This window comes from Octodon degus, unplaced genomic scaffold (genome assembly GCF_000260255.1).
Source record: "Octodon degus isolate 3935 unplaced genomic scaffold, OctDeg1.0 scaffold00218, whole genome shotgun sequence".
NCBI classification, from domain to species: Eukaryota; Metazoa; Chordata; class Mammalia; order Rodentia; family Octodontidae; genus Octodon; species Octodon degus.
Window position 1 is genome coordinate 557,720 of NW_004524794.1, and position 12,182 is coordinate 569,901.

Below are 12,182 nucleotides of genomic sequence, written 5' to 3' on the forward strand. Positions count from 1 at the left end.
GTGGTGCTGGGGGATTGAACCGCGGTCCCTGTGCTTTGCTAAGCTTGTTCTAAGTAGGTGCTTTAGACCACTGAGCCATCTCACCAGCCCCTGAGATACAATTTGCATGTCATAAAATACACCATGCTAACTGCATTTTGGTGTTTTTTATTAAACATATTGAACTATGCAACCATAACTACGACTCAATTTTTTGTTTTGTTTCGGTAACAGCTGTATGGAGGTATAACTCATGCCCTATCAGTCTCGTCCATTTGAAGGTACAATCCAGTGGGTGTTAGTGGATTCCCAGAGTTGTTTAGCCAGCCCTGCTGGCTCCTTGCTTCCCAAAGAGCCCGAAGAGCAATAGCAGCCCCGCTCCACCCTGCCCTGCCCCAGCCCCATGCTTCGCATCTGTCTGTCTCAGTTCTGGACATTGTTGTCTTCCATGGAAGAAATGCCATGCTCCAGAGGTGATTGTCGCTAGCACCCACGGTGAAGTCCTGCAACACAGTTACTATAGAGATCCTACATAGAGGGCAGAGCTGACAGTGTGCTTGTGACTGACATGTGCCTGGGGTATCCTGACGGCCCACAGGAGGTGGCCTCTCTGATGGGGCCCAGTTGAAGAGGATAGGAGGCAGGCTACCCACGATGCAGGAATAGCCCAAGGTCCTGAGTGTGTTCTTGTCTCTCTTGCTCCTGAGACACACACTGGTGGAGGAACAGGTGGACGGCCACCTGCAGAGGCATCGGGATGAGATTTACCGCTTCCAGCAGGGCCTGACCTATGTAGAGGAGAAGATGGCCTACCTGTCGTATGAGCGGGCCAAGGAAACATGGGTGAGAGGACCCCTCCCCATCACCCCTGGGGCTGGAACCTTTGCTGTTGCAGGATACCCTCTCTGTGCCCAGGGCAGTGCCTTCTAGCTTGGCTGCTGTGGGAGAGCAGAGCCTGTGGCCTGAAGAGCTGGGGTGGGAACTGTCATTCCTGAGTGGGACACTGGTGCTGCTGGTGCAGGGAGGGCCTCCAAGCCCTCTCGCCTTGTCCTGGCCTCTTGCCCCCTCCTCCTGCCCTTGGCTGGCCCCCAAGCATCTGGGCTCTCAGTCCGTGATGTACTGGGCAGGCTTTGTGTGTGTGTGCATGCATGCGTGTGTGCGTGCGTGCGTGTGTGTGTGTGTGTATGTTTGCCACCTACAGGAGGTCATGGAGACTTTCAAGAGTCGGCTGGCCACGCTGGAGGCCCTGCAGCAAGCTGTCCAGGTGGAGGTGACAGCGAGGCTTTGGAGCCAACCTGGGGAGCTTCTGCTCCGGTTCATGAGCCTGCTACTGGTCCTCGCTTGTGCCGTCCTGGCGTGTGTGTCCACCGTATGCTCCTGCCCACTGCCCTGGGCCAACAGGCGTCTGCGCATGTGCACCATGCTTGTGCTGCTTGTGCTGGGGGCTCTGGCCTGGCAGAAGCTACACACCACTGCCACTGCAGATTGGCAGGTGTGGATCCCTTCCAGGTGGAGGCTGGATGCCAAGAATACCAGGCCTTTGTCAGGAGGACCTCATGGGGCCAGAGTGCCACCTGCCTGAGGTTGCCAGTCCCCTCCCTCCTCCTGCTGTCCCTTCCTGATTCCCTAATCACCAGTGGACACCAGCCTGCCTTGCACTTCCTTTCCGTGTTGTCACCTGGAAGCATGGAACTCGGGGAGATTAAAGTCCAATCAAACTGCTCTCTGCTTCCCTCACCCCTCTAGAGACCCAGTGCCAGTATGCAAGGGCTCAGGGCCCCATGCGGTGGTGGCAGCCTGTGACGTGTTTGGTTCTGGCAAAGAGCAATTCCGTTTATTTCACAGGGACAGAAGAAAGGGGAAGAGGTGGCCAGAGCCATGGCGGGCAGGTGGGAGGCAGCCCTCATGCAGGGGACACTGAAGACACAGAGGAGGCCTCTGTTTTGGAGGTGCTGGAGAGTTCGGAGCTGTCTTCAACCTTCTTCCCAAAAAGCTGCAAGATGCAGTTTCGAAACTGGAAGGACAGAAAGTGTCACTCAGCACAGTAGGCAGGTCTAGGCCACTGTGTGGAAAGCAAGGTTTAGGACATCCCTAGTGTCACCTGGGTGACTGACTGCCTTTCCTCCTCCTCCTCCCATGTCTGTCTGTGGGGTGAGGAAGGGTCAGCTTGTTCCGTGTACACAGGATGGTCATTTGTATCACTGAACTCAGCAGTGGATGGTGGATGCTATGGACGGAATTGTGTCCCCTAAATTGTGTTCAGGTCCTAGCCACTGGAAGCTGAGAGCGTGGCCTCATATAGAAATAGTCTATGTTAAGGTATCTTGGGAGGCTGAGGTGGAAGGATTGCAATTTTGGGGCCAATCTGGGTAGCAAGGCTCTCAAAATAAAGAATAGCAAGGGTTGGGGGCAGAGCTCAGTGACACAGCATTTCTGGGTTTGACCCCCAGGGCCATAAAACCTGAGGCTTTCCTGTTCTGGGGAGAGGAGACCAGGTGCCGTGACCCAGGCATGGAGGGAAGAGACAGAGACATGGAACACCAGGTTTGCCCCAAGCTCCGGCCACGAGGATAGGTGTGGGGCTGGTGGAGGACCCTGAAACCAAACCTAGGAGGAGGACTGGGAGGGGTTGGGCTCTCAGTTTGCAGCATTTCTCCGTGGGCCCCCAGGCCAGCCACACAGCATGCAAACGTGGTGCCAGATGTCTGTCTAGAAGCTGGGCCTGGTGGTGCATGCTTGTAGTCCCAACACTCAGGAGGCTGAGGCAGGAGGATTGTTGTGAGTTCGAGACCAGCCTGGGCTACAAAGTGAGCTCAAGACCAGCTTGGACTGCATAGTGAGACCCTGTCTCAAAAAGACAAAACAAAAACAACAAAACAAAGAAAACCAGATGTCCGCCTAGAGGCTCAAAGGCCATCTGCCAGCACTAGTGGTCATGGGGGTCGAACCTAGGGCTCCCTCATGCAAGGCCATTGCTCTACGGCTGAGCTCCACCCCGGCCCTCTTACAACACTGAGACAGAGTGACCGCCCTGGTGATCGCCACCCTCCTGCCTCAGCCTCCCAAGTAGCTGGCTATTGGCATGCAAAGCATACCCAGTACTTCGAGGCATTCTAGGCAACAAGGGTATGACTGGGCTCGAGGTAAGGACTGGGTCAGGGACACAGTAGCCACCTCCTTTTCTTCTTCCTGCACCAGCAGGGTCTACTTTATTTGTGACCCTTTGTGAGACCTCTAGGCCCGTTCTTTTCTCAGCCAAGAGAGCTTTGAACACCGTGGCAGAACAGTGTCTCCATATGTCAGCCGGTTTCTGGCGGCCTTCAGCTCCTCCTATCCCCCAGATGCTCCACGGGGAAGGGCACCAGCCTGGGGGCCACGAGCAGTGGACTACCAGGGGGACAGCACATACGGCTGAGGAGCTCAGTCTCCAAATTCAGCCAGCACTGACTCACCCAGCACTCACACTGTGCCAGGCTCTGCATTCTGGGCCACAGCCACAAACAGCCAGAAAAAAATTCCATGTCCTGGTGGACACCCATACCAGAAACTTCCCTCTGCCCGAGGCAAGATGGGGTAACACTAGAGCGGAGGAGACCCTGGGGAAGTGTGCCGCCCCCAGCAGCGCACAAGTCATCCTGAAGGGGCTGCTGGAAGAGGGGCAGGAAGGAGCAGGAGGTACGGCGACCAGGGTAGCTCCGGGTTCCTAAGATTCAGCCGGCCCTATGCCCCATGTGAAGATGGCAGTCAGGAAGGGGAGAACCCCCATAGGCTGGAGCAGGAAGAGCTGGGAGCAGGATGCTCCCAAAGTGGCTGAGCCCTTGGCTGCCCGGTCCCCTGGGTGGGCTCTGAGAGTGCTGCACTGGGCTCCTCGGCATTCTGACTTTGCTTACCTGCCGGTTCATGAAGACGTAGATGATGGGGTTGTAGATTGTGGCACTTTTGGCAAAGTAGGATGGCAGGGCAGCCACCAGAGGGTGAAATGCATAGCCAGGGTGAGCAGTGGCAAAACATGCAAAGAAGGCGTAGGGCCCCCAGCAGAGGCAGTAGGCAAGGACCATGACCACCACCATGCGGGTCACCTCTTTCTCGGCCTTCTGGGTAGACTCAGACTCTTTCTGCTGCTTCGCCACCTGTGGGAGCAGGGCCACTGAGTGGGGACAGGCCCAGGATTCTGCTTCTTGAGTCTCCAGGCCATAGGAACTGCCAGCTCCCACCCATGGTTATAGAGGGGTCCACAGGGCAGGCCTCAGAGCCAGGCCCAAGAAACCCTTTGCCACCTCTGGCCCTTGCCGGTGTCACCTGCCCTGCTCCTCTGCTCTTAGCATGCTGCTGGGATGTCATGGCATGGTGGAACACTTGCCAGGTGTGCTTGGGGTGTTCACACACACACACACACACACACACACACGGAGCACGAGGACAGGCAGGAGCACAGACTCGGTGGGAAGCAGGGCGAGGCAACTCTGACTAAGATGGCCTGGCACGGAGCTGGATAGGATACCACGCTTCCAGCTCTGTGGCCAGTGGTGGCCACCTGCGGGGAGGAGGTTGGGGCACCCAGCCATGTGGAGGGGAGGAGGCCTGCAAGGCCAGGTGCCTGGGCACCAGCTAGGTGGGGCCTGGCTCAAGACCAGGTAATTGTGGGCAGGGTCCCCACGGTTCACATGGAGAGCAGCAAGTGCCATGGGGGTTGGCTGGCCAAGGGACACTTAAAACCGCTGGAGGATACCCAGCCCCCCTCTTCCATGTGGCTGAAGGGAGTGGCTGGGGACAGGGGTGCTCTGGGGCACTAGTCTGTGGGAGAGGTAATCTCTGACTCCTGGGGTCCCCCAGGAAGCAGGGACAATCCTCCCACCCTGCCCATCTCTGGCTGGACACTTTGTGGCGGGGCAGGGACAGCTGGGCCTCACCGCCCGGATGGCCAGCCACACGTGCAGGTAGCACAGCACGATGATGGTAAGGGGGATGATGCAGCAGGTGACCATGAGCACCATCATGTAGGACTGCACGCCGGGGTACGAGGTGCCGCTGAACACATCGGGGCCACAGGACGTCTTCAGACCATAGGGCCAATACCTGCGGAGAGTGTGGCCATCCACCCATTGGAGGTGGGGAGGACTTGGCTGAGGTGCAGGGCGCATGGTCACTGCCTCGGTCCCCAGAATACTTTCCCCATGCCAGAAGAGCCCTTGGGTATGACCTTTGATAATTCTTTGTCTCCCCAAGTGAAAATGGATCTCAGGGCCTTCACACTGAGCTGCATTCCCAGCCCTTTTGTAATTTTTCATTTGAGACAGGGTCTCACTAAATTGCCAAGGTGCCCAGGCTGGGTTTGAACTTGCAATCCTGCCTAGGCCTCCCAGAGTGCTGGGATCACAGGTGTGCACTGCCGTGCCTGGTTTTGTATGGGTAAAATACACATAGCATGCAATTTATCATGGTGACATTCTGTATTTTCATAGCATTTGTCACAGCTATCGCCACTTTCTGCTTCCGAGATGCTTTTGGCACTCTGGGGCCCCCTTCCTTTCGGAGGGAAGGTGAGGTGCCACCTCATTCAGTCACTGCCACACCACTGAAACATTTGGGTGTTCCCCTGAGTGCCAGCTGGGCCAGGAGGCCAGAATCCCAACAGCCACACACCGCACATGAGGTCACCCGCCAGCACCCTGGCGCTCTTACCTGCTCCAGCCGAAGATGGGTGGGGCCGTCCACACCGCAGACCAGACCCAGGAGAACACGATGCCCGCTATGGCCAGCTTGGCGTCAAACCTTACGTTGCCAAAGGGCTTGCACACCACCAGCCACCTCTCCCAGGAGATGATGGCCAGGGACCAGAGGCCTGTGATGCCTGCGGGGACAGCAGCAGGGCCTTGGAGCCCAAGCAGAGGGGGAATAGCTCCCACAGCAGCAGGGTAGGACAGCGTCCGAGGTGAGTCCTTTCCTACCGGGCCACTTCAGTGCAGGCCCCGGGCCTCACCTCTGACCCCATAGCTCCGTCCCTCCTCCTCCCCACTCAGTCTCAGGAGCTCTCTGGAGTCTGGGAAGTCTGGGTTGCGGCGTCCTGCAGAGCTTGGAGCTGGGCGGCCCTGCGGCCCATCAGAGCATTCTCAGGATGGGTCCTTCCAGGCTCCCTGGCTCCCCTCACAGGGCCACTCGGGGAAGCATGGTGTTCATATCCCTTTCTAGAGGGGGCGACTTTGCAGTCTCACCCACTGTCTTCACTACACTGAAATTCTGTGGTGTCACTCATGTTTCTAATAAATACTTTTAACACTAAGATTTTTTTGGGGGGAGGGGGGATTTTTGGGTGACAGGATCTGCTTTTGTGGAAAATTATTCATTATTATTATTAATAATAAGGGCCGGGGAGATGGCTCAGTGGAATGAGCGCTTCCCCGGCAAGCGCAAAGGTCTGAGTTCAAGCCCCGGTTCCGCAAAAAGAATAATAATAATCTTAGAGACAGGTGAGGTGGCACACACCTGTAATCCCAGCACTTGGGAGGCTGAGGCAAGAGGGTCTCCACAATTTGAGAGCAGTCTGGATTACATAGTGAGACCTTGTCTCAAAAACAGTAACAACAACAACTATTCTTTCTTTGGTAACTGTTTTTCAAAATAATCGGCTGCCTTTGTGACTCTATGGATCTCATTGTTTGCATTTGAAATATTCCTGGAAGACCAAAGATATCTGTGGCACAGAAATTTGGGCAGAGTTGGTAGCTGTTCAACTGCTGAACCGGCCAAAGACTTGTGAGGAGCCGGGCATGGTGCTGCACATGTTAACCCACCACTTGCAAGGCTGAGGCACGAGGATCGCCGCAAGTTCGAGGCCAGCCTGAGCTGCACAGTGAGCTCAAGGCCAGCCTGCGTTACATAGTGAGACCGTGTCTCAAAAATAAATAAATAAATAAAGCAGTGTGCAGTCGGAAGCCTGTGGAACCCTTGGGCCTGTGGTCCCCCTGTGACCTCGACCCCGATAGACCTGAGGCACAGGCACGGGGCCACCCAGCCCATCTTACCACACAGGGAGACGGTGTAGCCTTCCACGACACATAGCGGGTAGCCCAGCACAAAGTAGCCGTACACCTGGTTCACAACACTGATGGTGCTGGCAATGAGTGTCTCTGCTAGGTCAGCGACCGCCAGGTTCACCAGGATCCAGTTCAGGGGGTGGCGCAGCTTCTTGAAGCGCATGGTGGCCACCAGTACAAGCCCGTTGGTAAAGACAGACGCGATGACCACAATGACCATCCAGGCGCTGGCGAGGTGGTACACCCACCTGGGTGCGATGTGGAAGTTGGGGCCTTCGAAGGGGCCTGTGATTGGGGGACAGAATCCCTGTGTGGCACCCTGATCCTGCCCAGCCAGCTGCTCCACCTGCATCCTCTCCCCGGCTACCCACTCTGGGGTACAGAAGCCCTCGAACCAGTGCTCAGAGGCTGCGGATGCTGGGAGGCGAGGCCTCTGCCTCCCCTGGTCCTGGGGGCCACTGCACAGCCTCGCGCTGCCGCCTGCGGCCCTGCGCGGGAGCTTTTGAGTTCACATCCCCGAGTGCCAAGAGCCGAGCCACCCCGAAGCGTGATCGTGTCATGAAGGGTGGTGGCCGTCTCACTAGTGGCCTGGACAGATGCCAGGTTCAGGGTAATGTGTTCTGGGCAGCAGTGGTGTCTCTGTCCCAGAATATTCTCCCAGTGGGGACGAAGGAGACTCCACTGGAAGCTGCAACACGGTTATGGAACAAAGAAGTGCAGAGAGGGCTGCAGCCCTTCTCCCGGTGCGGCACCGACGAGAAACAGGACCTCTGCCCCTGCTGGGCCTGGGCCACCGGGGTGCCAGGGCCACAAGCCGAGGTAGTCACTTGCACAGGGAGCTGTGGGGGACCGCCCACGTGAGGCCAGTGGAGTTCCGACACACCTCCTCCAGCCTCCAGCCCCTCGGACACGAGTCCAGGACGCCCAGTGCAGGCAGACGGATCCCTAAGGTGCTAGGCAGCCCCGGGGCTGCGGAGAGAGTCAGCGAGCTCTTTGGGGACGGATTCCCAAAGCCTGCACAGACAAAGCTGTGTGGCTTACAAATCCGTAAGCTGAGTCTATGTGGCCGGGTGTGGCAGCACACGCCTATCTTCCCAATGGGCCATGAGTTCAAGGCCACACAGTGATTCAAAGCTGGCCTGGGCTGCATAGCAAGAAGACCTTGACTCAAAATACCAAGATAAATAATGAATAAAAAGCTAATAGCTTGGGCGCCGAAGTCCAGTTTTATGTCTTGCCATTCTGGCAGCTCTTGGTGGCTCCCTGGGGAGGGGTGGTTGGTGGCCCTGAGCCCACTTACCTCGGGTGGCATTGCTGTTGGTATAGGTGAACACACTCGCCCGGGTGCTGTCCTCGGGGTCCTCCTGCGCCTGTGCACCCGTGAGCGCGTGGGGGCCCCAGCGCTGAGCCATGGCTGGGAAGGCCCTGGCCCTGCCCGCATCAGCGGCGTGCTTTATACCCCCGTGGGCTCAGCTGGCCTCACCTCAGGGCTCCCAAACTCTTCGCCCTCTGATCCCTTAATTGGGCCCAGACTTTGACCTCCCCTCAGGCCAGCCTGCAAGGGCAGGCAGCTCAGAAGGATTTGCAGGGCCAGGCTTGAAGCCCACCTGCCCCGGCTCACATTCTGTTTGTGCGTCTGCCCGTGTCCAGGGCTTGCCGTTCCCTTGGGGTGGGGTGCTGCGGGGGGCAGCCCCAGGCCCAGGACCATCCTGTTTTAGGTTTTGGCTTTTTTTTTTTGAGACTGACTGAGTCTCACTATGTAGCCCAGGCTGGCCTTACTTGCGTCAGTCCGCCGGCCTCAGGTTTGAGAAGGCACCACCTCGCCTGGCAGACCCCCTTCTCTTGGAAACCTGGCAGGGCGAGGCCTATGAGCACGTGTGCCATGCCAGTGGGCACCTCTCCTACCTGCTCCAGAGCACCTTTTTCCAGGATCACCAGGCCACAGTCTTGCCACTGGGACACCCAAGAGCTTGTACATGGGTAGCCACAGCAGTACCACTCAGAGGAGGCCATGAGGGAGAAACAACCCAAGTCCATTAACAGGAATTGAACACTGGCAGAATATTAGTCAGCCTTGAAAAAGGAATAGCTGATCATGCTGCATTATGGCTAAATCTCAATGCACGATGCTAAACGAACAAAGCCAGACACCAAAGCCATGGAGCAGTCACTGCCACAACAGGCAGGAGAGGACATGGGGACATGAGGAGGAGTCCTTAGTGGGGTGCAGGAAATTCTTGTGGCTGATGAAAATGTTTGAAAATTAAGGCTGGAAGCCAGGGGTGGTAGTGCATGCCTGCCATCCTAGCTCTCGGGAGGCTGAGGCAGGAGGATCGCTGTGAGTTCAAGGCCAGCCTGAACTACAAGGTGAGACCTTGTCTAAAAATAAGTAAACAAACAACAAACACAATAAAAGAAAAAAAATAGGGCTAAGGATATAGCTCAGCTTGCTTGGCGTGCATCAGGCCATGGGTTCAAGTCCCAGTATCCTGCCCCCCAAATGATCAAAAATTAGATTGTGAGTGACGCAGCCACAATGGCAAACAGTTTGGCAGCTCCTCAAAAAGTCAACTATAGGGCTGGGGAGGTGGCTCAGTAGAATAAGCGCCTGCCTGGCAAGCGCAGGGTCCTGAGTTAAATTCCCGGAAAAAAAAAAAAAAAAAAAAAAATCAACTATAAAATGATCGCTTTATCCAACGAAGAATGATCACCGTATCTACAGAAATGATGCTTAGCAGCTCCTCCACCTGGAGCCCCCCACTCCTAATCACCTCTTGCTGAGGGAGCCACTTGGGGGGCCGATGAGAGAAGACTCTACATGATGGCGGGCAGGTCTGCTGCGTGCTTAGCCACCAACGGGCATTCTCTACTGCCTTTATTTTCTGCTGGGCGAGACGGTCTCTATGAAGTTCAGGCTGGCCTGGAACTTGTGACCCTCCTGCCTTGGCCTTCTGTCCCCTGCTTTTTTAAACTGTACTTCTCCTGGGACCCCGAGGCCAACAAACTGCCCATCCTGCCCACAGGCCCTTTGGGACAGAGGGGGTCCGTCAAGTGGGGGTTCAGCAGCCCCAACCCACCCTGAAGACCCAGCTTGGCCAGGTGATTGTGATGGCCGAGATGGAGGCTGGGAGGTGGGAGTGGTGCTAATTGAGGATTGGGGCTAGCAGGCGATCAGGGCCCAACTGGCCGAAAGCGGCTTAGTGCCACCCACCCACTGGAGTCCCCGAGTCCCCTGAGTCCCTGCACCTGGACAGGCGCATGCTTACGGGGGTGGGGAGGTCAGATGTCAGGCTGCCCCTAATCCATTCTCCTCTCCCTCCATGCCATCCGCCCCAGCTGAGCTGATTAGGGCCCCAGGTTGCCTGTCACCTTCATTCAGCCCTCAGCCTGCCCACCGGGCCAGGGCTTTGTCACCCACAGTCATGGCTAATGCTCTTTGCCTGTGATAGTAAAATCCGCACGATGCGAAACGCACCCCCTCTTGTGCAGCTCAGTGCGGCTCAGTGGTGCCGAGCAGTTACCCCATCCAGCCACATGTGCCTCTGCCCTTGGTCCCTTGCTTGTGGTGACCTTGGCAACTCTCGGGGTTACCTAGGGTCACTGTGTTACAGAGTTTGTCCTTAGGGTCTGACTTTTTTCACCAAACAATGCTGTCAAGGGCCATCCATCGCCTTTGTTGGGAGTAGATTCAGGTCTGGTGCATTTGCTTTTTGTTTTTTTGAGACAGTGTCTCACTATGTAGCCCAGGCTGGCCTCGAACTCCTGGTGACCCTCCTGCCTCAGTCTCCTGAGTGCTGGGATGACAGTTGTGCTCCCCCACGCCTGGCTGTACTGGGTCTCCGACTCACACAACTTCATATCACTTTGCAGCCTGGCTGGGTGGGCCAAAGTGGCCCCCGGCCTTTCAGGCTCCCCGAGAGGGCCACGAGGGCCACCCAGGGTCTGAGTGCAACTTCCCAGAATGTGACTGCATGAAAACCTGTCACCCCTCCCCACTTCTGCTCACGGTTGGGACCACATGGCCACCAGGGAGAAGACACCGAGAGTTCCCTTAATTTGCAACTTCAGGACACTACTCAGGAAAGGGGCTGGAAGTTGCTTTGCTTTCTTCTCTTTCTGCTTTGCGGCTGAGTTCCGTAGGTGGGGTTCCCTTTGTTGCCGAGGCTGTCACTCCGGGCTTGCACCATCCTCCTGCTCCCTCGGAGCTGGGCTACAGGTCTGTGCCACGGTGGCCGTGGCCGTGTGTCACCAAGGGTTGAACCCAGGGCTTTGGACCATGCTATGTTTTTTGGCACCCAGGATGGAACTGAGAACCTTGTGCTTGATAGGCAGGCGCTTACACCACTGAGCCATCTCCCCAGCCCCTTTTTCCTCATTCTTAAAATAGTTTATTCTAGACCTGATCCATATTTTCAATCTGACTCAGAAACAAACCGTAGATTGTACTGTAGAATCTCTATTGTAGTTAAATTATTTGTTGTTTACTTTTTATTGTATTATTAGTTTTTTATTCTTTGTCCCCCTTCATTTTTTATCTTTTTGAAACAGGGTCTCCGTATGCAGTTCAGGCTGGCTGTGCATTCACTACGTAGCCTCGGCCTCCTAGGTGCTGGGGGCCAGGGAGTTGGCGCAGTTGAATAAGCACTTGCTGAGTTCAATCCCCGGTTCAAAAACAAAAAGCCCGCCCCAAAAGCACAATGCTGTGGGGTTCTTTCTGATGGGAGTGCCCCCTGGCAGCACAAGGATGGAACTCTAGGGCGGTGTCTGCGGGGTGCAGGGTCTATACCGAGGCCCAGTCTACGTTGAGTGTATCTGGCACAGCGCCACGTCTACACCCGACCTCGCACTGTCTGCTCTGTAGCCTGTGCCGACTGCACATGCCTGATTCAGGGAAGTGGCCGGCAGGGCCACCTGGGAAACAGGCCACCCTGCCAGCTTGAGGGACAAGATGTGCCACCCATGTGGCACAATCTGGGCAGTGTCACTTCCCCAGTGCAGCACAAGATGAATGTCAAATACTAGCTGTTTTCGTCAGACTTCAGACTGGATCTGGCTTTGAAGTTGGCCTAGGCCAGGAACAGTCTGCCCATCCATCTGTCTGTCCCTGACTTGTCTTCCTCTTCTTCTTCCCCTCCTCCCCTCCTCCTCCTCTCTTCCTCCTCCTCTCCC

General features: G+C 56.3%; 2 protein-coding genes across 2 annotated transcripts in view; one reads left to right on the forward strand and one right to left on the reverse strand.

Annotated features, from left to right (window-relative positions):
- The window catches only part of Tex28 (testis expressed 28), a 4,450-nt gene extending 2,758 nt beyond the window's left edge, over window positions 1-1,692 (forward strand). Inside the window, exons 2-3 of the mRNA XM_004645141.2 lie at window positions 687-822; window positions 1,181-1,692. Coding sequence (XP_004645198.1) covers window positions 687-822; window positions 1,181-1,561 — 517 coding nt within the window. The 3' untranslated portion in view covers window positions 1,562-1,692. The remainder of the gene's footprint in view (window positions 1-686; window positions 823-1,180) is intronic.
- A 94-nt stretch (window positions 1,693-1,786) lies between these two features.
- LOC101586087 (medium-wave-sensitive opsin 1) overlaps window positions 1,787-12,182 on the reverse strand; it is an 11,634-nt gene continuing 1,238 nt past the window's right edge. The window contains exons 2-6 of the mRNA XM_023705371.1: window positions 7,002-7,298; window positions 5,662-5,830; window positions 4,890-5,055; window positions 3,870-4,109; window positions 1,787-1,993 (exon numbers count right to left, since the gene is read on the reverse strand). Coding sequence (XP_023561139.1) covers window positions 1,883-1,993; window positions 3,870-4,109; window positions 4,890-5,055; window positions 5,662-5,830; window positions 7,002-7,233 — 918 coding nt within the window. The 5' untranslated portion in view covers window positions 7,234-7,298 and the 3' untranslated portion in view covers window positions 1,787-1,882. The remainder of the gene's footprint in view (window positions 1,994-3,869; window positions 4,110-4,889; window positions 5,056-5,661; window positions 5,831-7,001; window positions 7,299-12,182) is intronic.